Genomic DNA, 27,251 nt, shown 5'->3' on the forward strand with positions numbered 1-27,251 from the left:
CAAGACAAACACACAGCTGGGAGCTGGGAAGGCTTCGCCAGCCGCTCACTGTGCCCATCCCAGATGATTTATTTGCAGAATTCCCAGCGGCGGGAGGCTGTCAGGGCAAGAGGGGCTGGGGGGCGGGGGGTGGGAACCCAGCGAAAAATGGCTCCAAGCAACAGCCTCGCAGAGGGACACAAAAAGCATCCTGCGGATATCGACGCCAGCCGCGGGGACGTGGGGCGGCAGGAGGAGCTGCGGGGCACGGGAGGGAGAAGCGGCAGGAAAGACGGCGGCGGCTGCCGCTTACACCGTCCCGGGGCGATTTAAATTTCACGACGTCACTGAAAACCCCTGAGGCCGCGGGGATGCGGCGGAGCGGGGATGCTGCGAGCGGCGCCCGGCCGCTGGCTGCGGCCCCTGCGCGGCACCGCTGCGGGGGGGCCGGGGCCGGGCCGGGGCCGGGCGGGCGGGGCGGGCCGGCGGCGCGGGGCCCTTTAAGAGGTGCCGGCGGCGCGGGAGGGCGGCACAGGGCTGGGCCCCGCCACCGCCGCGGGCAGAGCCGCACCGGAGCCCCTCGCTGCACCGAGATCTGCTGCGCGGTGCCTGGCTTTCACTGCGCGGACCACCCCACCCCCCCCCGGCTCTGCCGCCCCGCTGCACGGACCCCCGGATCCCACTACATCGAAACCCGTTGCGCGGACCCCCGGACCCCATCGCACCGAGCCCCGCCACACGGTGCCCGGCACCCCCGTTGCACCGGACCCCCCGCTCCCCATCGCGCGGACCGCCGGTGCGGCGGGCATGGCATCGGGGAGCCGGCCCTGGGCGGCCCCGCTGCTGCTGCCGCTGGTGCTGCCGCTGCTGCTGCCGGCGGCGTGCCGGGCGGGCGGCGGGTGCGCGGGGGAGGGCGGCCCGCTGGAGCCCTTCGACGCGCTGTACGCCGGCGGCGTGGAGGCGTACTACGGCGGCGACTTCGCGGGCGCGGCGCGGTGCCTGGAGCGGGCGCTGCGCAGCCGGCGGGAGCTGCGGGCCGTGCGGTTGCGGTGCCGGCGGCGCTGCCGCGGGCAGGTGCGGTTGGCGGCGCCGGGGCCGGGCTCCGCTGGTGACCTGCCCTTCTTCGGCTCGGTGCTGCGGCGCGCCGGCTGCGTGCGGCGCTGCGAGGAGCCGCGCCTGGGAGCCGCCTCCCGCCACCGCGCCGCCGAGGAGGTGCGCGCCGACTTCCAGCGCAGGGTGCCCTACAGCTACCTGCAGCGCGCCTACATCCAGGTAGGCACCGGCCGCCCCCCGCAGGGCTGACCCCCGCCCCGGCCCTGCTGACCGCCCCCTCCCCGGCGCTGCCCTCTTTTCTGCCCTCCGAAAACACCCCGGGTGCGCCCCACGCCCCAGCCCGCTCAGGCTGCCCGGGGATGAGTCCCCCCCCCACCGTCCTCACTGATGCGGGCTGGGGGTGGCCGTGGCCTGGAGCATCCCGGATGGCAATACGGACTCTGTCCAGCCTTGGCTCACCTGTGCTTTTCCTACGTTTTGTTTTGTTTTTTGGCAGGGATGTTGTTTGTCATTTAGTGTAAACGTTGTATAATTCTGAAAATGGTCTGCCTGAAGTTTGCAGAGAAGAGCCCCCAGTAACCCCCCAGTGCCCTCTGCCAGACGTGTTTCAGGCAAACTGGACTGATGGTGTATTCCCGGAGCTGGGAGTGTGTGCAAACTGGGTGATATATAACCTCTGCTGCTGGGATGTGATGGTCTTTGTGCTGTTGAACGATATGAAATACTTTGCGTAACACTGGACAGGCGCTGTTTAGCAGCCACTGACATCTTGAGTATCATCCTCTTAGCCTGGTAACTTCTGCCTTGTAGCTGTTACCTTCCCTGAGGAAAACTGTGTTATTCTTTGACCTTCCTTGCCAAAAAGAAGGAAAAACAACAACAGAAAACCCCCAACCCATGCCAGGATAGCTAATGGTATTTTTCTTGTAGTTCAAGACTTGTGCTTTCTCAAGCCAAGTACCTGTAGTAAGTCTTCCTGTTCATAACTAGTAAGGACAGAAACTGTGGGAATTTTATTTCATGCCAAGCTGAATGTTTAAAACATTTCTGGAACATTTCCCTCTGGATTTCTGCTTTATTTGAGCACATTCATAGCCTTTTAGTTGCTATAGGCAACTTAATAGGTGAAGACCTGTACAGCGGAGCATGGGGAGGGTGGTTCTGCTGAAATCCATTTCTAGTTGGAGAAGCAAACATCTGTCCTGGGCAGTGCCTGTGGTGCAATCAATGTCTACATAGTAGCAGATCAAGGAAGCAAGTCATCAGCTACTGCATTTTAAAACCTTCTGGAAAATCGTAGCTATGTTGCTTTTTTAGTACTTTTCTGCCATTGCCTTAATGTCAGTTTTACACATCAGGGGCTAGAACTGCATTGGCTTAAACTCTGGTGTCCATGTACTGCATAGGGTTCCGGAAAGAAATCCTGGGAGGGAACTGGGACTATAACTTGGTTTGTATGTGATCCCAGTGATGCTGGCAGAATTTTCCAGCGTTCCTAAAGGATGCTCTATGTAATGTTAGCATGTGTGGGAAGTGACACTAAATTTGTCATGCTAAAAAACCTAAGTGATTTCTTCTCCTGAATTCAAAGCCTTTCCTAGAGTTGAAAAGGTGTGCTCATGTCAAGCTCATAAAAAAAACTTTCCTCTGAATTAGGGAAATTTTTTTTTTGTCCCCCATTTCAGTAAAATCGATATACAAAAAATCAGATACTTTTGGGATGTGGTCTGTTCTTCCATTTCTGCTTCTACTGAGTCTGAGGTTTTTACTTTCCTCATGTAAGAATGCATTGTAGACTTATCAAAGCAATGTGCTGAAAACAGTCTTTTTTCAGGTTTCGGGCCCTCTAGCTGAGGGAGGGTGCTCTTTGAATAGAGCTGTTTATGTTTTTAATACCTTTTTTTTTTTTTTTTAATCCTTTCTGACACTTTTGGGTTTTGTGAGCAGGACTCTGATCAGCTTTGTCCTGCAGAGCAGCCTGTAGTGGTTTGTCCATGTGCTCACCTTGCTGCTGCCTGCTCCTGAGCTCTGCTCCCAGGACTGCTCTTTTGATCTGGCTCAACAAGTCTGTGCGCAGAAGAAAATGCCCCACATCAGATTTGCCTGCACTTGCACAAAACAGGAGGTCTAATGCCTAGCACTTGCATACACTCGGATGTGAACCATCCCCTCATGCCAAGGCTGAGTGCCAAGGCTTTGGCGTGTTCCCCAAGGCTTGGGATGCATCCATACACACACCCTCCAGGGAGACCTCGGCTGCAGCATCTGCTCGATGTTTCATCTGAGAAGGGCGGCTGCAAAGTGGGACTTGCGCAGAGACCCCCCTACCTTGCTGTGGGGGTGTGGGCAGGCTGCATGGCTCCAGGGGTGGCTGTTTGACTCCCCTGTTTTGATCCTTGAAACAAAAAAGCAAGTGAGATGAGGTTAAACATCCTGCAGTGTGTCCTGCCTGGCCCTCCCCAGGCTGCATGGGGAGGTCTGGGTGCTGGGCACTTGTGCAAGGTGCTGGTGGGGCTGGACACATGGCAGGGTTTGGTGGCATTTGGTTTGAGAGAGGAGGAGCAGCCTGGAACGTACTTCCCCACTCCCACTGCTGCTGACCTTGTGCTTGTTTGTTTCTCAGGAGGGGAGAAACACATCCCTTCAGGAGGGAGTGACGGAGCAAGGAACAGGGGAGAAAAAAAAAAAAGAAAAAAGAAAGGTTTGGCTTTTGTGCAGTGCTTTGAAAAATGGTGCTGAATATACATGAGATAATCCTTGCAACACTCCTGTGGGGTATGCAAAGCAAAGGCTTTTAGCCCTGCTGGACAGATGCACAGGCAGCGTTGGCCAGCACTGTGTGTTGCCCCTGCTGCTCTTGGGTGAGCGGAGCCAACCTGTGCGTCCTGGGAGCAGGCTGGGGTCTCCCACCGCCTGCGGGCTCTTGCTGCAGAGCGAGTGCTGGCACAGCCTGACCCAGCCATGGTGACATGAATTGGTCTCTGCAGTGAATTGGTGGAAAACTGTGTTAGAACTGGAGGTTTGGGACACCCTTTTCTGCCTGCTGGACCATGGCAGTGGCTGCCCTGAGCTGTGTTGCTGCTGCTGCTGCACAGATAGATGCTCAAGGTACTTCTGCATGGAGCACAGGGAGGTGATGATGTGGTTAAGTGAAATACTGATGGTATCCCTCTATAAGAACATGTCCCATCTGCCTCTAAACCCATGTCATCCTGTCTGTGTTCCCTAAATTATTTCCTAGTTTTATTTTTTTCTCTGTACTTTTCTGAAATAGAAACTGGTTCTGTCTCACAGATGTGAACAGCATGTTTGGTGACTTCCAGCATGGTGTGAGGGGAGGCTGTGGTACACTGCAGGACTGGGACAGCTTGTGGGTTCAGCTGAAGTTTTCTGTGGACTTCAGGTTTTGGATCAGGCCTCTAAGGATGATGTTAGTCTCTAAAGAAACGGTAGATAAATTGCATTGAACAAGCAGCCCAAGTGTAAATGTGCTCACAAGTCTTCTTGCAGCTTCCAAATGCATATTTGCATATTTTAAGTAGGAAGACTCCTTTTGCAAGGGTAGGTCGTGTTTTCAGGTAATTTAAAGGTACACTGGGTACAGATACCTGAGGCAGTTAGAATGGGATGGGTTTTGAGGAGATGTGGAAACAGAGAAGGTGATGAGAACATGAGATTTAACTCTTATAGTGCATGTAGTGGGCTAGGGGGCTCTCCAGCCCATAGAGAAAGGTCCTTCCATGGGTTTCTGATGTCATGTCCCATGGGCAGAAGGGCACTTTGCCTTATGCTGGTAGCTCTCTGCTGCGTGCTGGCTGCTTGGTCTTTGTAAATGAAATACCCGCTAGGCTTGGCAGGCAGGTGTGGTGGGGATCTATTTGCCCTCTTAAATATTTTATTAATCACATCATCCTTGCTTTGTTGCCTTAGTCATCTTGTTTCTCTTAAAACCTAGCCTGCAGGCCATGATGTTTCTAACCTCCATCTTTTGGGGAGTTTTCTGTCTCTGAGAGCCAGGGGAGGAGACAACGTACACTGTGAGAGCATGTGCTGGCCGCAAGCTGCTGATTCAGTAGCCGTGTTGGAGCTGGCTGTGGATGGTCTGCCACGAACCCTGTGACAGAACATTGCTTCCAGTTGCTGTACTGACTCCTGGAAGTCAGCTTGGTCCAAAAATAACAAGTAACCTGGAAAAGCTGGTCACTGTATCAATTACAAAACCAGGTTTTGCTTCTCTTCGACCCTACTAACCCTTCCCTCGAGGTCTGTTTTTCCTCGTCTCATCTTGTTTGCAGCCACAGCATCCCCTGGCCCGTTTGCTGGGTTGATCACTATAGCCCATTTTCATTTTCTTGTGTATTGGTGTGCTGTTACTGAGGGCTTGCTCGGGTTTTGTAAATGCTGACTAGCAATGGTCTTGTCTTCCCACTTGCCTGCATGCCCCGTTGCACACCAGTGAAGCGTGGCAGGAGTCGTGGGTATGTAGTCGGTAACCAGCCTTGGATCTGGATGAAAAAAAGCCTTTTAGTCTGTGCTTGGGTTTAAAACAACAAATAAAGCAAGTTTCCAGCACATAGGGCATTTCTCCCCTCTTAGTAACGTCAGATGTCAAGTGGAGCAAAAGGTGCAAGTGTCTGGCTGTATCTGGCTTACTCTGTTCCCCCTTGCTGTGTCAGAGATGTGCGTCAGTTCCGTTATCATCATGATTTCATGTGTTGCAAGCATAAAATAATAGTTGTAGGAGAGGCTGTTTATTTGTTCTTTAAAGCTGGGTTTTTTAAAATCTTTTCTAGTCACATAAACTTTATACAAGCAACTTAATCTTTCTAGTGGGCTTGTTTCGGGAGAGCTTTGACTTTGCAGTGTTCTGCTCTGCTGGGTCTTGGGCGCTGCAGCTGATGGGGCAGTGCTGGAGGCGCTGGTGGAAGCGTGTCCTTGGGTTGCTCCATGCTGTCCTGCCCACCTGCACCGAGATTTCTGAAATACAACACAGACACAATAATGACTTGATAAAAGACCGCAGGAGGAAAAAAACCCAGACTTGATAAATCAAGACCATAGGAGAACAAAAACAACCACCAGAAACCTGTTAGCCCAAACTTCAGAACCTTCGTGATACAAATTACTGCTCTACTCCAGTTCTGCCTTCGAAAACTCCCTATTTATGAGAATCCAAACTCAAGGGAGGAGACTTGTGAATGTAAAACCAGGCCCCTAACCACTCCGGAGGGATTGTTCTGTCTTCTGCCAGTGCTTATGTGAGCCTTACCATCAGCCACTCTTGGGTGTCTGTCTCTGAGCGCCTGTAGCAGAGCCTCAGGGTGACTGTTAAGACATCACCAAATTCTTTCAACCCTGAGTAACTACTCACCGCTGCTGCTCACCTCTGTGCTGTTGCACTGGGACAGAGTATTTTGTCTCCTTCACAGGTGTCTGAATTACCTGCCTAGGGATTGTGGAGTAACTCTGGATTCACACCAATATAGTTTGGGAGTTTGGTTTGTTTCACTCAAGGGCTGGTATTTTCTGTGAATGTTATATTCTCTCTTGCTTCCTGCAGCAACGCTGCATGGACTTAAGCAGATAATAGGGTCCTGTCCAGGGGTGAACTGCAGCCTTTGGGGGAAAGGTGGTGATTTCACTTCTGGCATCTTGACACAGAATAAGGTGCAAAACTCCGCTACTTAAATGTCTCTGTGGGAGCAGCCTACTGAGGCTATTTCTCACCACAGCCACCACCTGTCCTGCAAGGTCTGCCTGGTCAGTTGATCTTGTTTTCACAGGATTTATATGACACATCCCAGACAAAGACCTGTAATAAAGCTGCCAGATAATCAGTATTATTTGGATTATTACTATTAGTGGTGTTTATTTATCTTTGATCTTGAGGATTGGTATTACTCAGATACTGGATAAATAAATAGATCCCAGAACTAATCTCTTGGAACGTCTCTTTATTTAGATTTTCTGAGAGAGCATTCCTCATCCTCACCAGAGGGTAAATGTTAGTGCTCAGAAAGTTAAAATTACGTAGACAAAAATAAACTCAGTTTATGGGATGGAAAACTCTTGAGTCTTGATGGTTGGGTCAATGTCCTGGGTTTAGGGCTGGGCTAAATATCCTGCCCTAAACCCAGGATACTGACCCAACTGCCCCTGCCCCTGTTATTGCTACCACTTAAAATTATTTTTTTCTGAAATGTTTCATTTTGGGTTGAAAGTATTATCAGAGAGGGAAGGACGTGACCCAGTGGTACAATACTGACACTACCGAATGCAGACTAGGCATATGTTTTTGTGGCGAAGGTGAGCTAGCTGTTGAAACCAGTGTACCAGGAAATACACTGGATTCCCCTGCAGTCTTCATAAGAGACTCAGTCTTCACTTTTCGGACTTGACTCCAGGCTGGTGCTGTACTAAAAGTTAGACTAGATGGTTGTGGAGACTTTCTGCTGTGGTTTTTTTTTGTTTTTTTTTTTTTCTTCAAATAGAGCAAATCCAAAAGAAAAACTGTGATGTTTGTGGAATTCTACATAATTTCAATTGATAGTAAATTAGCACAGCCCTGCTAGGCACCACTGCAAATCAGGGCACAACCAGTTAGCACAAATTGGTCTTAGACCTGCTAAGCTCATTTCATACAGGCTGGTAATCAGTCATTTGATTGCCAGGGCCACCTTTTTGTCTTGCCAAGTTCCTCTTTCTCACCTCATATCGATGCAGTCATGCCAGGGCATAATATACTGGCAGCAGGTCCCAGCCTGCAAATTTTCTCAGTCTTTTGGACAAAAAGGAGGTAAGCCTGGATTCTCCTTATTTCTTAGCAATCCCTGATGCTGTGGCTTGGATGATTGAGAAGACAGTGGTGCGACTCACATGGTTTCATTGGATCTTTTGAGGCCTTGATCTGAAGGCATCGCAGTGCATGGGCTAGGTTAATGCCCCAGCTTGGGCAAAAGGGGCACGGATAGCGCAGGGGAGCCCCTGGCTTTGGAGAACAGACTCCTGCTGCTGTGCTGTAAGCTGGGAACCTGCCCCTTCTCTGTTCTTTTATCTCCTTAGTTTCTCATGCTTTTTGCACCTTGCTCTTCGCTCATCTCATAGTGGCTTCCTTCGCCGACTGCTCCTTGGCAGAGCCTTGCTGCTGAACTGCCCTGTCCATGTGCTGCATTGCACTGGGATTTGTTAAATGGCTTTTTTCACTGCCTGTTAAATCTCATCCATACATCCCAGTGAGCTCTGCCCTGGCTTCTGCTGAGTCCTTTTGTTGTCCTTGGCCATGGGAATAACTAATGGCAGCTGATAATGAACTGCATGTGAATGAGCAATGCAATTTAGCCCTGCTAAGCAAACTTATGCCCAGTACTCAAGAGCTGTGGCTGAGGTTTCAGCAAGGATTATTCCTGTTTCCTCGTACAAATGGTGATTTCATCATGGATGGCATGGGCAGTAATGAGAAACCATCGAGTCAGCAACTGAGCCATTTGCTGCTAACCCTCCTGAGCGTTACAGGAGCCTTGTTAGCAGGACTCTGGGCTCAAGGCAGTGCTTGACATCTGGAGCAAGGGATTTGGGGGTTATTTATCTTAGTTTTTTCCTTTGGAGGTGGTAGGAATTAGTCATTGTGATTGGGTTTGTTCCTGAGGAGTAGGGACCCCTGTACTCTGCACATGGCATGTTTCCATGTGTGTAGTCTGGACTGAGGCCAGGCTGAGTCTGGATAAATCGATGTGAACCCGGAGTGACCCAGCTGAGGGCCGTGGAGTTTCTCTGCTTTTACCCTGGGGAAACTGAGATCAGGATTTGGCCCGTGCTTTTTAACGGTAACCAATGGCAGGATGGAGGGTGCAAAGTTCCCTGGATGCTTTTGTTTCCAGCCAACGTATCGGCAATAAGGTATTGACATTTTTATTTCTTGGCCATGAGCTGGTGATGACTAATGTAGGCAGGGGGTCTGCCTGTGGGTGGGTTCAGGCAGCAGAGCTGTTCCTCATCAGCCTGTACCTCCCAACCAGTCCTTCTCCTTTCCATGACAACTGGTCAGTTAAACAGACCCTCCAGAGCTGACGTCAAGGGTCAGGGATTTGGCCACCAAATAATTATAGCAACAAAAATAGCATCCCCTCCCCACCCTTTCCTTCCCACATGCTCCTGCTGAATCCTAGCTCATAAATGTCCTTTTTTCCTTTCTTGGTTGGGAAGCAAAGCCCACATGTATTAGCTGGAACATATGGCAGAGTTTGGCTGCAGCCCATTTGTTGTGAAGGCCAAATACTTGCTTGTAGCTTCTTGTTCACTCAAAAAAAAAAAAAAAAAAAAAAAAAAAAAGGAGAAAAACACGTTCTTTCAGGACTGGAAGAAAGGCTGAATCTGTGCTCATGCTGAGATGGGAAGCAGATAGGGTGTGGGACAGCATGCTGACCATGCTGTCACGCTGAGGAACATGTCCCCTCACAGTGTGGAGGTGACAGGCTGGCCATTGAGGGGGGATCTGGTGGCAGCTGCCCCTGCCCTCCACTCCCTGCCCTAATGCCAGTTCTCAGGTCAGGCAGAGTTTGCAGATGGCTGGTTGGGAGAATGTCGGTAGCATCAGGGGTGCAGGGCAGCTGAGGGGCACTTAAATGTGGAATAGCCACAGGCAGGAGAAATTTCTGTGTTTGTAGCACTGAAGGTTTTATTACAGGTGGGGGGAACATCTGGGAGGCGGCAGAAAGCCGTTGAAGGAGAAGAAAATGAAGTGACATTGTCAGAAATGGACTGTCTGCACCACCAAAATGCATCTCTGTCCCAAGAGTTTCAACCAAGGCACTAACATCAGATTTGTGCAGTGAATGGTTTCCCTGAGTGTGCTGAATGACAGTGGCTGCTACAGGAGATGCGTTCAGTGCTTGAAAACTGAGATTTAGGTCCAAAGCCAAACTTGAATTTGTGCCTTGAAAAAAATCTTGTTTCCACTGTAGCAAATTGAATCCTTAGGATATGGAGTTGTAATTTGGTAGCAAATAAGAATCATGTTTTGGGGATGCTCTGCTGCCTCTCTCTCATCACCAGGTTTGTCCAGGGTGATACCATGCTGTGTGCAGTTGACCTCTGGCACGTACATGTCCGAGCTATCTGTAGTATTGTGAGCGTGGTACTGCAGTGTGTAGCTGGTGGAAGGGGGATTGGACACGACATGGCCATCAGGAATTGCTGTGGCTGCAATAAATGGTTGCTTGCTGACCTACGTGAGGCTGGTGGGTTTGTGCCCTGGCGGAGCCAAACCTTTACTTGCTGCCTTGCCAGGTGGCATCACTCCTTTCTTTGCATGGAGATACATGGAAATCCTCTGCTCCTCTTCAGTGCAAAGCCACCCTGGGTCTTGCATGTGCTTCTCTCCCTCCTAGCACATGGGGATTTTGCAACAGAATTAAAAAAAGAAATAATCAGAAAAATCACAAAAATTACTATTAGACACCAACATGCTGCTTTTCACCATGATTTTTGCAAAACAGCTACAGTGGTGGCCTTGATCTCACATCATGTCCCTACAGAAAGACGAGCCTGAGGCCATGCTGTGTCCTGTCAAGGTCAGAGGCAGGAGCACTTGAATCCAGAGAGCCTTCTGCCTGCAGCTTTGCTGCAAAACCAAAGAGCGGGCAAATCCTGCATGACACTGTTGCAGGTAGGGCACTGCCTAAACCCACAGCTCTTTGAGATCAGGGCTGGACTCCCGAGGGTGTGATGGGGAGATGTGCTGAAGTTCATAGCCCAGGGCTGTGGGTGCAACTTCTTTTGAAGACAGAGCCAGCCATATCCCTTCCCAGAAAAGATCAGTGTGGTACAGAGAGAAAGCTTGGAAAATACACTTCAAAATATTTGCTGAAGGTGTTTCTGTGAATGCCCAGGGACTGAAGCAGAGTCTGTTGGTTCCCCTGCTTAGAGAGCTCTGTTTTTAAAGCGGTTTTTGCCAAGGCACTGCCTGTTCTAAGGCTTATATATATTCTGGGGCATCTGTGTCCTGAGTTACTCTTGTCTCTTTGGAAGCAGATGAGAAACTGCAAAGTTTCATTGAAATAGCCTGAAAGGAAGAGCCCTGACTTGTGGTACGTTGCACTGTGCTGCTGCTGGAAAGCTTCCTCATCCAGGGCTGCCGGCCTCATCCAAAAGTTCAGTCATTAGGCAAAATATTTTAGTGATATTTTAGTGATGGGGAAGAAAAAGCATTGTGTTCTATCCTCATTTTTCTTACTTATAGAGCTGTGTAATAAGTGGAATTTTTTATGCACTGGTATTCCTGAGGTGCTTCGTTGAAGGAAACTTAATTTTCTTCTTGAGAGTCTTTCTAGGGATAATCTTGGAGATGCGTAGGTAGGTGAGAAGGGATTGCTTTTCTTTTTAAGGACTCTATAAAACCTAATTCTATTTTATCAAAGCTAGAATTAGTTAAAAAACATTATTTTCAGAGAGTTCACCTGACCCATGTCCCTTTCAGGTGTGTTGCAAAGCATCCTACCTGTCAGGACTGCTGGTCTCTGTGTCACAGGGGCTAAGGACAGACAGGAGCTGTTGCACATGTGGGCAGCACTGATCCTGGGGAAATGTTTGCAGGCTGTTAAACAAGAGTTGTGAGATGCACTGATCTCTGGAGCTGGGTGAGGGAGGGCTGTTCGTTTAGGGGGCACTCATGACACTTTAGGAAAGGCTTTTATTGCCTGGGTGGCGTTCCTGAGTCCTGCTGATCTCTCCTGCTGAGGTTGGCGCAGGGTTTATTGCGGTGCTGGTGCATCTTGTGCTAGGAATTACCGTGGTGTGGAGTCAGCACACTGTGCATAGGCACTTCAGGGTGCTGCAGTGGTTGCAAATCCCCATTGTGGGCTTCTGGAGATGCTGGTCTGTAGCCTCACAGGGACTGTTCCAGCACTCCCACCCCTGGGGCAGGCAGAGGGTACCCATTTCAATACAGCTGCGTGCAGCCATGAGGTTGGTTGGCATGGTGCAGAAGGTGTTAAACGCCCCCCAGGTTGTCTCTGAAGGGGCTCAGCTGGGGGATGAGTGGGCCAAAATGCAGTCCCCAGCACCAGCATCACTGGTGTTGGTGCCGACTGGGGCGTCTATCAGCCAGCACAGCCTCCTCAAGCAGACAGCATGGCAAGAGTCGAATTGCTCTTGCATTCGGTCACTTCTGTTCCCTTTGCTTTAAATATTAATGTCTTTTGGCAGCTGGTAGTTCCCCTCATCTCTTGGTTGGCAGTCTCACTCTGTTTCCTTTAACATAAGCATTGCATCCTGGTGTCCAGATGCTGGTGGCTCTGCTGCTTCTCTGGAGTTGGTGCTCCAGGGTCAGTTGCAGACTTGCTGGCTGCAACTGCCTGTTCGAGTTTGTCTCTTCCTCCAGCCAGCCACCTTCGCTCACTAGGGTACTGCTAATAAAACCTGTTTTCAGGCTGGACTCTTTTATAAGGCAGGCGAATAGCAAATAAAACAGCAGTGCGGTGCTTTATGAAACAGTTAGTCCATTTGGCAGCTGTTGACTGTGTGTCCCTTCTGTACAGCTCAGGCTGCGTCACAAGCTTCTGGTCTGTGAGCACGGTCTGCATGTTTTAAGGATGCAAAGGACATCCTCAGGCTCCCACTCCTCTGCATTAGGTGGTCAGCTCAGCAGTGCCTGTTCAGCTTTGCCTGTCCAATTCGCCTGCATCTGAGCTGCCCGTGCATCCTGCAGTCCCCTCCGGCTGGCTGCTGTTGTGGGCTGGCAGTGCCCTGTTTATCTGTGTGTGCATCCGATGGACAGTTGTTCTAACTCTGTTTGCCACAAAGCTCCTTCCCCAGGTAATGTCCATGCCTGGCCTGTAGCCTTCGGTTGGGTTACAGCTGAAGCCTGGCTCAGACAGGCTTTGTGCAGCATTTTGCCTGCGTGGGAGAGCTGAAGGTGTTGCACCCCTGGTTCCCATCAGCATGATCCTCGTGCTTTCCTGCTGCTTCTGCTTGTGTGTTGTGCTTTCCCGGCCATCCTTCCTGCTGCTCAGGTTTGCTCTCCACCACCCAAACTGGCTGAATATGCCTCGCTGTGACCTGAGCATCCCTAGACCTGACTCACCGCTGTATAAAGGGGCAGATCCTATACATACTCAGTGCTTTAATGCTGGGTTAGGGTCTCATCCCAGTAGCCTCAATGACTTGGGTGTAGCTAAGGCACAACATGCGACATCGGTTCCTGGTGGTTCCCCAGTGCCCGAGTGGGTGGTTCAAGTCAGGATGATGGGAGGGCTGCAGTGAGCAGCGTCAGAGGAGGTGCCTGGGGGAGGCAGCTCTGCAGAGCAGTGGTTTGTAGAGAACAAGGCTTGTAGCTCCCCAGCTGCCTGGGATGTGCAGGAGAGTTTCTGTTTTGGCAGCTGGACTATCCAGTGTGACAGCTGAAGCTCTGGGAATTGAACTATTCTACGATTCTTTGAATGTTCCCAAGCTCAGGTCTGAGCTTACCAGAAGAGATTTCCTCATCCTAGGGGACTCATTCCAGCCTGATTACTGTTTGGGTTTTAGATGTTCAACAAAACAGTCCCTGGAAAATGACTTTTGCACTGTAGCACAAGGCTTCCCGCAGTGGTGTTTTTAACTCCAAATCACTGTTATTTTAATCAGTGTACTTCTGTTTTCCAAATCCATTTTTGGATCCTTGCTGTGAAATCTAGCTAGATTATAGACTCTTAAATAAACCATTTTTAGCCTCTAATGTTTTTTGAATCAAACCAAACCAGGTAGAGACACCTGAATAATCATTTGCCTGGACTTTTTCTTTGGAAGTTACAGCCCTTAAAGCTGTCACTGACCTGCCAGTAATCTGCACTTGGTTATCTTGGAAAACGCAGTGTAGAAACCGTACTGTCTTTCATGACGCTTTTGAGAAGTATCAGATAGGAAAGGTTTACATGCTTCAGGCTTACTGCTTACATTCCTGTTCCTTTGCTGTTATGTTACGCAGTGGACGTTGCAGTTCAGCTCCCACGTGGAATTGTCAGCAGTCATGTTGTGGAGCTGTGCTCAGAAAGGGCTCCAGGTCCTTAGGGATCTTCTGTGCTGCTCTTTGGGGTTGCTTTGGTACAGCGGCCAGCCAGTGCTGAATAACAGAGTCCTGCTAAGTAGGATTGATAGTTGTGCCCTTGCATGCTCTAGGTGTGCGTCATAGGCTCTTATGTGCAGAGATATGCATGAAGCTGGGGTGATGAACAGGAAAACCCTGCTGGTCTTTGCCCATGCTGTACGCCTGAGACAGGAGAGACTGCTCAGATGTAAAAGCCAGCAATGCTCGGCCCCATGAGTCAGGGATTCTTTCACTGGGATAAGAAGGTACTCCAGGCTAAAAAGAAGCGTCTTTGGGAAGTGATCAGGGTTATTGTGCCAAGTGAAGCATTACGCTGGTGTAGCTGTCGGTGTTTCAGGTGCCATGGTACAACTGGGTGAACAGTGATATGGTCAATACGAACCACTTCGCTGTCCATCTTGGTTAAGCTATGTAATGCCAAGTTTGGAGGTTATCCTTGGCTATTGGGGGGGAGAGTTAAGCCCAGACAGCTGAGCTCTCAACCATATTTAATTTTGCTCTATTTGCTCTTGGAGCCTGGGGTGGGAAAGGTAGAGCTTGGAGAAAGACAAGGAAGAGAGAAGCTACTTCTCTTTTCATAGCGTTGCCGTTGCACTGGGAGGACCGTCAGGCCTTTTGGGGGTTATCCTTGCAGGTTCTTCTGTGGCAAAACTGCAGGAGATTTAGGCTGTGCTATACCCTCCCTTTTATGTGCTGGCAAGGTTTGCTCTGCTCTTATATCTTCTTTCCTGTGCTCTTGTATCCACTTAGTGCTTTAGCAGTCTTGAAAATGGAGAACTAGATCTGCTTTTACTTAGCATTAAGAGTCATAAAGCAGTGCTCAGCTATCTCTTGTTTCAGAGCCAGGATGCTGCTCAGTGCAAGCAGAGACTTTGTCTTACCAGTGACAGGTGACAACAGAAGGATATCAGTGCTGGCAAATGTCAGGCAGAGGTATGCACTAAATGCTGCTGAAAATAGCAGGGTTTGGAGCCTCTTGAATTGCACACTTTGTTCTTGGTACATCCTGAGGACAACTGCTCTGACTGCCAGACTGCACTGTAGATTGACGATGGATTTAGCAGTGTCCTCACAGGTGTCTGGATTTGATATCTGGTGATATTAGCAATAAAACTTGCAGTTTGATACTGTGTAATGGCATAGGTGTATCTGTCCTTCAATCTGAAAGCACTGAGCTGGAGGTTGTTGGTATAAATGGAAGGGAGTGTGACTTAGCTTACGCAGAAAGAAAAATGAGTTAGCTGAGTTGGTACGTATAGTTGCTGTGGACATACATCAGTTTATCATGGCTGAGGTTGGTGCCTGATGACTTCCTAGAGCACAGCAACTGCGTTGTGCGTTGTACCACGTGTTTTGAATTCACTGTGTTGGGTCTTCATTCGACACGGCACTCAGGTGTGACCTGTCAGACCTCATGCTTATACATAGCAGCTGCCTGATGGTCTCAGCTGCATTTTATTTGAAAGTGTGTGATCCAGGCAAGTGCTGCTGTGGCCACCAGCAACAGTTCATGAGACAGGACAGAAATGGCTGGGTTTGGTCCAGCCCAGCGTGCCATGCCCTGATTTGCTCGTCAGTGGAATGCATTTGATGTGCAGTAATTATACACCAGGCACTCAGCATTGTACGGCATAACTGACACCACGTATTTGGAGAGTATCAGATGTGCCACATGATGTCTGTGCACTGTGAGTGAGCTCTGATGGGAATAGCACGCATAAACAGTAGCAGATTAATTAAAGATGTCCTGCACTGCAAGAGAAAAGCCCAATTAGGGATGAGGTTTGTTCAGAGTCAATAGTGCTGCCTGGGGTCTTCATGGGGAAACGGGTCACACAGCAGTGTGAACAATCGCAGTTGTCCCACATGTGCAAGAGGAGGCATATGTGACAGCCGTGAGAGTCCAGGACAGGTTTAGCTTCAGACACGAGCCTTTGTTAAAGCTCCTTTGCAGGGAGCAGTATCGTGTGTTTCAGCAGCACAGTACTCCATTCAGCCAACGTCTGTGGTTATGTATTCCTCATTACCTTTGCAGAGACCTTTTCGACTTTGGGACCCTCGGTATATTTTATTCCAGATGTTTTTCCCTGAGCAGCTGCTGCTGCTGTTTAAAGGGCCCTCAAAACCCAATGAAGTCCCTGGGATCTGGGGGAAAAATGAGCATCTTGGATGAGTGGGAGCCCTAAATTATTGCCAGGCTGCAGAAAAATGGTTCTTCTTGTTTTGGGCCTTTAAAGCCTGATAGGATCACTGTAGGAAATGTGGCCCAAGAGGGTTTTTTTGGAATGGTTCCTGAGTTACACTTTCTGGCTGGGACCTGAACTGAATCTGGAAAGCCAGCTGCCTTGTCCAGGGGCAACAGCTTTCATTTCACGGAGCAGGACACATTTGGCTGAGGGTGAAAGGTGAAGTGGAGGTCCTCAACGTCCTGAACATTGTCATGTCCCATCCCTCTGTCGCATCGTCACACCATGCCATAAATCCCATCCCATCATCACACCACAAATTCCCCTGGGAATCTGCTCTGTGCGTCTCTGGTTTTCTTTCTGCTGAACCTCATCAGCAAAACCCCTACAATCAGCACGAGCTAGTGCAAGGACTCAGACCCATCTTTATAGCCCAACCAGCCATGAGGCTGAGCAGGCAGCTCATCCTGTCTGCAGCTGTGCTGCTTGAGGAGAGCTACTGCGAGTGACTCTATCTTTGCAGCAAGACTAGCTATGTTTCATATTGCTTCACTTTAAAAGAAAAAAAAAAAAAAAGAAGCACTTCTGGAAAAATAATTATTTCAACATTCATTGAGAGTTTTTTGGAAAGTCGATATTCTGCTTAATTTCAAATCCATGGAGTGAACTGTAATTTCAGCTCTGGAGCATGTTTCAGTCTGTCTTCCTCCCATGGGAGTGTCAAAAGAGAAATGTAAATGAGAAAAGTGGGACGGGGAACAGAAATGGCAGAGGAATCAGGGGAAACGAGTCACAGCATTGAATGTGCTTGCCAGACTCCTGTGCCAAACCGGAGGAGGAGGAGGTCATGGGGATGCTGTCATGCTGCGGGGCACTTGCCTGTAGCAAGGTTTGAGGAGGATGAGTAGTGGTGGGTTTGATTTGTTCAAACTTGCAGAAAGGTTGGATTTGTCTGTGTCACAGTTTTGAAGGCTGTGTAACCTTGCTTCCACCCCTGTAAACCTGTGTACCAGGTGTCTGGCAAAGCCAGCGCTGTCACACAGGGAATTTGGCCCTTCCCCCAGGGACGGACAGGTCCTCCAGGATGGCTAGCTGGAGAGAGTCAATCAGGGTTGATCTCAAATAGTGCGCGTCATTTTTTCTCATCACTGAAGCATGTCCAAAAGTTGATAACTTTTGTGTGTGTGTGTCTGGATCCCGTTAGAAGATTTCATATTTATAATCCAACCTTTATTTTCTCGGGCATTGGTCTTCAGCAGCGAGTGCAGACACATTTCTTTTCTGAGCTACAGTTACTTAAATTGTTACAGACAAGAATTCATAGCGGAGCTGAGTGGTCTTTTGATGGCTCCCAGGTTAGCAGTTGGGAGCATCAGTTCATAAACACCCGTTCTACTACAAAGTGAGGATTTCCAGCAGCTTTTGGCCTTTGCCTTGGCAAAAAGGATATACTTACCTGGCATGTGATGCAGTACCCCAAACTCTGCTTTACCTGAGACATACAACTTTGTATCCAGTTGCACAAGCGTGTCAGTATATTAAGCTGCTCTGTGATGTCTTCTGCAGAACTGTGCAGGGAGTCTTGCAGATCTGGGAGATCTCAGAGCTTGCTTGTGCATACACACCCGTGTACACTCATGGGCGCAGAGCTTTAGGAAAGAAGATAGCGGTTGTATTCCTTGAATCCTTCAGAGTTTCCCCAATGGAAGAAAACTTGGCAAAAATATGGCATCCTGAATTTGTTCACATTTGTGAACATGCTACTTTGTTCACATTTGCTCATATCCCCAGAGGAATGAAGTCATTGATTTGATTTGCCTTGCTGCTTCACACTCCTGCTTATGAATGGTAGGGAACAAGACTGTGAGTATGAATAGCCTGGCCGCATGTGGTTTTGAAAGACGTGTTCGCTTGCACATTAGTGTCCGAAGAGTAGCTGGCTCTGAAATCCTATCAGTAAGGCTTTTGAGTAACTTAAAACCTTTCTAGTAGATGCTTAGAATTTCTTCCATGCTGACATTGTGTAAGCCCCTGTTGAAGTTTCATTACATCAGTAACCACAGAAAAGCAGCCAGTCTTTTCACTGAAACCCTCTCCACAAAGGTCTGGATTCATTTTATTTTTTTTTCCTTTTTCCTTGAATGCAGAGCACAGCTTATTGTAGTTTAAATACAGGGTAGAAGGCCAAGATCACATATGGACGTGGGTGGCAGTTGTGCTAAAGATGGAGTATGAATGTGTCTTACCCCCTGGCTACTTCTGTGCAACTCTGTACTAAATATGGAAGATGACCTGTATAATTTTCAGCATAAGTAGGATATTCAGTGCTTTCTTTAGAGTAGCTTATAAAAGACCAGTCCCAAACAGCTGCCGTTTCATGGGCCATTCTTGGTATTTTCCATGCTTTAAATAACTGCAGAGTTTTGTGTCGTGCTCTGGTGGGAGCTTTCCCTACTTTCTCCCTAGAAGTTGTTCCAGAGGTTCATGTGTTGCTTCACTGGTGCATCACTGGGTTAGCAGGGCATTGTGGCATGGGCAGTCACAAGATTCCTCTATTGCTTCTTCTGCTGGGTGCAGGTTTCCTGGCAGAGGGACTTCAGCCTTCCCCAGAATGGGCACATGTCCTTCTAGGCGTGAACATCCCCTTCCCACATTCACCACCAAGCCCCATCAAGGTTGCTTCCAACCTGACTCTTCCTGCCACCAGTAACGTAGACTAGAAGACATACCCAGGAACAAAAAAATGTATTTTTTTGCCCAGTTTTTCATCCTGGCTAGTTTTGCACCAGGAGACAGTGACAGTATATGCCACTACTACGTAGAGAGCCTAAAATCTTTACAAGATCTTGTAAAGATTTTAGGCAGACTTCTACCAGCAAGCAATACATGGAGCTGCTGAGGACTTTGTTGTGGGATGCTGCTCGGACTTGGGAAAGATTTTAAATTTTGCCTTTTTTTTTTCCCTTTTCCTTTTTTTTTTTTTTTTTGAGTGGCCTGACCCCCAACAACCAAAGTCAATGGCAAACTGAACATCAAGTGAAAAGGTTTTTGATTCAAACCCCCTAAACTCTCAGTTCAAATCCAGGCAAGTTCCACTTGCTGATGCTTGGAGAGAGGCAAAGGCCTTTTTAGACACCAGGCAATGCATGATATGCGTTTCCCTAAACACTCTAATTTTCAGTCTTTTTAATTTTTATTCAGACACCTATAAAATTAAAGGCTTATTGTCTTTGGCACAAGATCATGCCTATTTTCAGAAGCATCCAGAGCAGCCCCAAATGCTGCAGTTACTGCTGCTGGGGGAATTGGTGCCAGGCAGCTGCTTTTCATTTTTAGCGAAGTTCATAGTGCTTAGCTGGTGTTTTTAGTGAAGCCTCTGTTTTCTCCCTCAGAGGTTCATTAATCACACTGTTTGTTGCTTAAGCAGCAAGGTAGCAATCAGACAGAAATGACTGATGTTATAATGCAAAGTTGTTGGAGTATGAAAAAATAAAGATGAGAAGACTTCTCAGTCCTGAGAAAGAAGAACTGTTACTTCTGTCTGTGCTGTGGGGGGTCCAAGGCAAGAAGCTTACCTTAGCTGAGGAAATAAGCACACAAAGCTCATCTAATAGCTTCCCTCTTTCACGGTGGTGATGGCTTTTTTTTCTTCCAGCTAATGATTTTTTCATGTGTAATCTGCACAGAGCCGGTTGGTGGTTCTGCTCTGTGCTAGCGGATGGGATGCTCAGCGCCAGTAACGGGTGTACAGACTTCTGGAGTTGATAGACTTTCATCTCAAAGACCCTGCCGTGCTTGCGCTGGTGTGGTAGATAAATTACTGAGAAGTGTACAAGTTCAGCAAGGTGAAAGGAGGAACGAGAGTTCCCTGCTCTCTGTTTCTGACTGTGGGCAGAATCTGCTGGGCATCAGACACCCACCACCCCAATAAAATGGAAAGATACGAAGAGGCTAGATGTTTGATCATGTGCTTTGCCACAGATCACACCACAGCTTGTTAGAATTTCTCAGTTTAGAAGACTAAAAGGCCCCAGTAGATTGGCTCCCCTAGTAAATGTAAAAATCCCCCCCCAAAGCGATGTATGACAGAAGGGTAGCAATGGCGAATGGACCAGCAGGGCTGCTCTGTGCCCTGCTCCAGGCAGCATGGGTCTCTACAGTGACCTGATGTCCACCCCTCTTTCTTAATTTTTAAACTAATTTCAGTCATTCAGGTACAGCTGTTCAAACTCAGGTGCAGGTGGGAGGTTTTGCTCTACACATTGTCATTGCAGATGACTGCAGAAAGGGGAAGGCTTCACGGCACTGTGGGGATTGAGCTGAAGTGTGCGTGTTAGCAGGTGGACAAGAATTACCTCTTCATTAGCAAGCTGTGAACATTTGATCTAAACTTGTTGTGGGGCAGCAGGTGTGAATTGCTGACTGCAATGCATGTTGCGTTTCTTCTGTATCTTCTTCCCGTGCCAGATGCTGATTCATCAGCACAGCCAGTTGTTTCCATCCTGTGCTTCTGCTGATGGTCTTGCTGACCTAACCAAATACCAAATCCATGAGTGGGATATAAAGGGGAAACAACTCTTGGTCTTTTCTTAAAGTTCCCGAGACAGAGGTTTTCACATCTTTTCAGTGGATGCTGACATTGCCATGGGGTCCCTCTCTGGCTGTCTCAAGCCCGATACGCAGCAGCCAGGGCAATTAAACCATTTTACCATAAAAGCTGTGGTGCTAGAGCTGCTTCCCTGAGACAGCTGACGTTTCACACTCCCTGCTGAGAAAGTTTTGCTGTAATCTGCTAGATAAGGAAAGTATTCTTATTTCACCTCCCTTTCACCTCTGAATACACTGCTTGCTTAGAATCTGGCTGTGCCACAACTGCACATTTTTGCAAGGGGAGGAGGCGGCGGCTCTCAGTTACCACAGATGCTGGTCTTACCCCCTTACAGCTTGCTGAGTCAAGCAGATGCAGTCCAGAGATGATGTAGGTTGCATCTCAGAGTTCCCAGGTTTTTCCACCCTTGCAGACCTCCCAGCTGGTCATTGTGGTTTCAGCTAAAAATAGAGTTAAGGCACTTGATTAATCCTTCAGGGAAAGAGCAGAGGAAAGACCTGGATTTTCATGTCTTTTCCATGCAGAAAGCATGGTTGATCCTATGACTTTAGGAGTTCATCACCTGAAGCCCTGCAATGTATGGAATCTGAGAACTGCTCCCAACTCTTAGCCCCTCACTGGGATGTGGGGATTGCTGTACTGGCACTGTGTCAACAGAAGCGACACTGAGTAATAGGTCAGAGTAGAAAGACCAACATGGCTTTGTCTTGAGGGCCACAAAATGGACCAAACTGTCACTGAGAGCCATTTGGTCACATTTTGAAACGAGGAACCTGCAGTTTGGCGTCTCATCCTGTAGGAGAGCAGCTAAGTTTTCAGAAGCTCTGAGTTCCGACAGCTGCCATGATCCTCACACTGGAGTTCCAGAGGCAAACATCAGCGTTGGCCTCTTGCAGAGCTGATCACCTTCCTGCTTCAGCCATGGGGAGTGGGGACACTTTCTGGCTGTGATGTTTTGGGCTGTTACGCTGGTGGCTGCGGCACCTGGAGCTGGGAAACCTTGCTGGGCTGGGAAGTTACTGTGGTGCTGATTTGGAAAGGCAGCTGTGGAAGATGCTGGAAGATGCCTAAGTTGTGACATTTGTCCAAAAGAGATTGTTTCCGGAAAGAGAGCTGCTGTACTGCCCTCACAATTTCAGTTATAAGCTACCAGCCTGGAATGAAGCCTGGAAAATGTAGAGAGTCATGGGCTTTCTCATTCTTGGTTGTACAAAGCCTCTTAATCTTGGCCCTTGAAAAAGAGCAGAGCTCTGGTTTATTTTCCAGCTCACAGCCAAGGCAGACTAGTCTCATGGAAACTGGGTCTTGCAGAAGAAAAATGCAGAGGGTGTTGGTTTGTTTTCTTTGCTGTTTATCTTGCTGGAGAAGAGGAGGTGAAGGACTGGAAATGAGACAGGTATATTGTCCCCTGATTAATGTGAGTTGTCTAGTGTGTTTTGGGATGGATCCCAGTTTCCTTTGGTTATTTTTATCCTAAAAGGTGTGAAGTGCTAATTGGAATTTCATCAAGAAACATGTTGGTGCTTCTCACGCAATAAGTGCTCCGGGTGAAATGTCCCAGCATGGGGGAGCGATCACATCTATGGGTGCTCTGAAGGAGAGCAGTGAATTAGGCTGAAGCTTGAGGTACCAGCTGAGGAGAAGGCTGATGATGCCTGTGCCTGATGCACTGATCTTGCACTACAGATTCATTTTCCACTCCTGTGTTTCCAAAGGTACCCATGACATCAGTCAAGCAACTTTTTTTCATCTTCCTTATTCCCAGGTCTATGCTGTTGGGTTCAACGGGGCGCCAAGGAGCAGCGTGAAGTCAGAGGTCACGCTGCCTGGCCAGCATAGGGCTCCTTTGAAATCTGGTTTCAGGAGGAGTCGGACTTGGAAGAGAAGCAGTTTCTCACCTGGAATTTCCTGTTTGGGTGCTGGGAAGGTTGTTAGGGATTCCAATCTTAATTAGGAATTTCTGTTTCAATTAAGATCCCTTCCAGATAAAGTTGAGCCCCATACCAGATGTGTCATAAACTCTTCCCTGCAATTCTGCTCCTTTGAAGCTTCTCACAGTAACAGACTATGGACATACCGTGCAGAAACCACATTTGGATTTTCTAGTGAGGAAATCTATTTGTCCCAGGCTTTTTGTTGTTGCTGCTGTTACTCTTAGTAACATGGTGTGCACAGAAAACAGATGATTAATAGTATGGTGGAGGGGGAGGCTTGTTTTTGTTTTTAGGCAACTGACACAAGAGCAGCTGTATCCATTTGGGATAAAGGTCCCTAAGGGTGGCCAGCACTGGGCATTCAAGGAAGGACAGAAGAACAGCAAAAATATTGTGACACTTACCTCAAATGCTCACCCAGCCTCCAGAACTGATGGCTGTGGAGCAGCCTTGATCTGACACTGGTGTCTGTGTCTGTGGGAGCCTCCACAGGATTTTTCCTCTATGAATTCGCTGGCTTTTGAACTTTCATAAACTTTGCATCCACCGCCCCTTCAAAGGGCAATGATGCTCTGCCTGAAGACTTGGCACCCTGCCTTTGGTCTGAAATTGTCACCTCCTTCCTCTTGCTGCCCTGTGTTGTAATGTATGTATTTATTGGTAACTCACTCAACTCCTTCAGAGGTCTAGAAGTTCTTGAAAAAAACGATAAAAAAAGGAAGGCAGTGTCACTGTGTAGGTGATGCTGCTTAAATTGTCCTTTCGTGCAGGCAATTGACATACAGATTTCTGTGCCATATTAATAATGTGCATGTGTATTTGTGTGTGGGAAGGAGGCAGGGTGGGGAGGTTGGTGGCATGGAGGGGTCACAGGGCAGTGTAGGAAAATCAAAATGCCAGGAGAAGGCTCTGCGGTGCACCCGGCAAACCCGCAACAGGGGCTGTGGGAGCTGGAACTGCACAAGTTCAGAGCACAAACAGGATGCTGCTTTTCAGTGTTAGGGGCAGTCAGCAGTTGCCGTGATTCAGTAAGAATGAGGGCAGATCATATGTCCTGGGAAATTTTCTGAACTAGAAGTGCTGAAATTCTTTCGGAAATTGAAATTAATTCTGAAAAGGCGTAGATTCATGAGAACGTTGAGTTGGGAGGCACTTTAAAAACCCATCTCATCCAACCTGCTGTGAGATAGGTACATGCCAGATATTTATCAGATTTTTTTTAAAATCCTCCTGAGAATGAGAATCCTGAATTCCCAAAGGAATCTGTCCTGGAAGCTGTGATTTTTTTTCCTGATACCTAGATAAATATTTTTGCATGCTACAAACTAAGCCAGTGGATAGACCCTGGTTTCTCTTCACCTTTCTTCTTATCTATCAGCCTTTTATATATTCGAAGGCTGTTTTCAGCTCCCCTCTCAGTTTTTTCAATTCTAGCTTGAGAAAGCCCACTACCTTCAGCCCTTCGTCCTGCACCAGACCTTCTAGAATCATTTTATCTCTCTTCCCTGCCGCCCCCATCCCAGCTGTGCTGGACTCTTGCTTAGCTTGTGTTCACTTTTCCCAAAGCACTGATTTTTGCATTTCTTGCTGCCTGTGTCCTGCAGTGGGACCACTAAGACTGATGTTACTGTGAAATACGCTATTTGCAAGAGCAGACAACATTATTCTAGTTATTCTAGCACTTACATTTTTGCAGAGATCAGATTATTTGCCATGCAGGAATATCCTCTGTGTTTGTAAATCCAAGGCTGGGTTAAGACTATACAGAACTACAGAGGGGTTTTTTCCCTGGAGGAGAGTGCTTGTGGAAAGGGCTCTTCAGTAGGAAGAGGGACCTTGTTGTATATGCAGATCAAGGGGAGGTGACGCCTACTCGAGAATGCTGACAGCATGAGCAGATGTTTTGGAGGTGATAGGACGGACAAAGGCAGCATTTCCTGTTAGAGGTGGTTAATTTGCTGAGGAAGTTGGATTGAGGGCCAAAAGAGCAAGAGCAGAAGAGTCCCGTGGGTGGTTCCTTGTGGTATTTTTCCAGAGGAGATGCTGATTTAGTGCTTCCTGTTGTTCAGTGTTGCAGCGGGATTCTCCAGTTCCCAGGGCAAGAGAGTTCATGGTGCTGAGCCCTTGCTTAATGGTGTGCAGTGCAATGGCTGCACATGCTCTGCCATGCCAGCAGACCAGGGAGGTACGAGATGCTGCTGCCTGTCAGTCTGATTGGAAAACAATGCTGAATTCATCAGGAGGGGTCTAAAGAGCAGGGGCAGAGCTGCAGGGTATTGCTCTGGAAGCAGATGGTATTCAGGGAGCCTTCTGCCTTGATGGGAGCTGGTTAACAGGATAAGGTCATAGCACGGGGTCTGAGCCAGCTATGCGCACCATGAAGCTGCAACTAGTGCTGAAGGCGGTGAGTTCCTCAGCGTTTTACTGAGTTGCTTGTGGTCACCCTTACAAGCAAATTCCTCTCCACTGGGTAATGAATTATCAGATCCAGACAAAGGAAGTCTGTCATCATTCTCCTCCTCTGAGGTAACTCAGATTCTATGCAAATTAACTTGTTTTACAAATTGGAAGCACAGGATACAAGAACAGTGGTTAAGAATCTCCTACAAGTAGTACTCAAGTGGATGGAAACTTAATATAGGTCAGATTGCTATGCCAAATTCCAGCTGTCCAAATTGGGTAGCTGACTTTCTACTTTCCTATATCCCTTCTCAGATGTAAACATCAGCAAGCAGCTCAACCCATGTGTCTGTATTACAATCATGTCTGTGGATAAAGCCACACAGAATATGTGCTCCTTCAGGCTAAAGCTCTTAGATGAGCTCTTTTTAGAAAACTGGAGATGCGTTTTCCACCATTGCTCCCTGACTCTGTTATTTCTGCAAGCAAAGAGCTGGTAACCTGTCTTCCCCTCATCCCCGCTTCATGCTTACCATAAACTGCTGGTAGGCAACAGACCAGTCTGTAAGTGTGCTGTCACTCCACAGCAGGGTCGTCATCCTTCACCATTGCAAAAGAATGAAAGTGATAGGTTTCTGATACTAGTTGCTCTTAATACACCTACCACCTTGTACTATTGATTTCTAACAGCTTTACATAGACCCTTTTTATTCTGTTTGCATTTGGCTTTACCAGAGTTAAAGAGTTCTAGTTAAAAAGTATAGAATTTTAACTGCCCTTTCCCTTTCCCTTTCCCTTTCCCTTTCCCTTTCCCTTTCCCTTTCCCTTTCCCTTTCCCTTTCCCTTTCCCTTTCCCTTTCCCTTTCCCTTTCCCTTTCCCTTTCCCTTTCCCTTTCCCTTTCCCTTTCCCTTTCCCTTTCCCTTTCCCTTTCCCTTTCCCTTTCCCTTTCCCTTTCCCTTTCCCTTTCCCTTTCCCTTTCCCTTTCCCTTTCCCTTTCCCTTTCCCTTTCCCTTTCCCTTTCCCTTTCCCTTTCCCTTTCCCTTTCCCTTTCCCTTTCCCTTTCCCTTTCCCTTTCCCTTTCCCTTTCCCTTTCCCTTTCCCTTTCCCTTTCCCTTTCCCTTTCCCTTTCCCTTTCCCTTTCCCTTTCCCTTTCCCTTTCCCTTTCCCTTTCCCTTTCCCTTTCCCTTTCCCTTTCCCTTTCCCTTTCCCTTTCCCTTTCCCTTTCCCTTTCCCTTTCCCTTTCCCTTTCCCTTTCCCTTTCCCTTTCCCTTTCCCTTTCCCTTTCCCTTTCCCTTTCCCTTTCCCTTTCCCTTTCCCTTTCCCTTTCCCTTTCCCTTTCCCTTTCCCTTTCCCTTTCCCTTTCCCTTTCCCTTTCCCTTTCCCTTTCCCTTTCCCTTTCCCTTTCCCTTTCCCTTTCCCTTTCCCTTTCCCTTTCCCTTTCCCTTTCCCTTTCCCTTTCCCTTTCCCTTTCCCTTTCCCTTTCCCTTTCCCTTTCCCTTTCCCTTTCCCTCTGTGGAGTTAAAGTTCACTTGTTTATGGCTGATCACATTTTGTCAGCCTTCCAAGCAGCAAGTAGTGCTTGGCAGGGTGATGCTGAGACAGCATGGGCCAAAAATTATAAATCCCTTGAAATTAAGGTTGTATGCTCCCAATTTCAGTTTTTATAGGGGAAAAAAATATTGCTTCATGTTACAGAAGGGAAGTGGAAGAAGCGGAGAATATCAAGTGCTTCAAGCAAGGTTTCATCCAAGAAAGGAATCCAAACAAGTGCTGTCAGCTTGTGGCCTCCACAGAGAGAGGCAATTCCGTAAGAGGACGTGAGCCCTGCAGTGTGCTGCTGTGTCCAGGGACTTGGCTCTGCTGCTGCTGGAGTAAGGGAAGAAGGGGCCAGTGATGACTTGGAAGTTGTTTCCAAAATGAGGAAACCTCCTTATGAAGAAGGATTAGATGGCAAGGGCCCTTCACACTGATTAGGTAAAGATTTGGGGAGTAGATGGACAGGAATGGG

The 27,251-nt window shown here is 48.2% G+C and overlaps 1 protein-coding gene across 3 annotated transcripts in view; it reads left to right on the top strand.

Annotated features, from left to right (window-relative positions):
• Window positions 1-524: 524 nt before the first annotated feature.
• The window catches only part of P3H2 (prolyl 3-hydroxylase 2), a 75,395-nt gene continuing 48,668 nt past the window's right edge, over window positions 525-27,251 (top strand). For all 3 annotated transcript variants that reach the window (XR_005830719.1, XM_040613532.1, XM_040613533.1), the window contains exon 1: window positions 525-1,251. Coding sequence is in view for 2 of the 3 variants with exons in the window: in XM_040613532.1 (XP_040469466.1) it covers window positions 787-1,251 (465 nt within the window). In the remaining variant the exon portion in view is untranslated. The remainder of the gene's footprint in view (window positions 1,252-27,251) is intronic.

This window comes from Falco naumanni, chromosome 13, assembly GCF_017639655.2.
Source record: "Falco naumanni isolate bFalNau1 chromosome 13, bFalNau1.pat, whole genome shotgun sequence".
NCBI lineage: Eukaryota > Metazoa > Chordata > Aves > Falconiformes > Falconidae > Falco > Falco naumanni.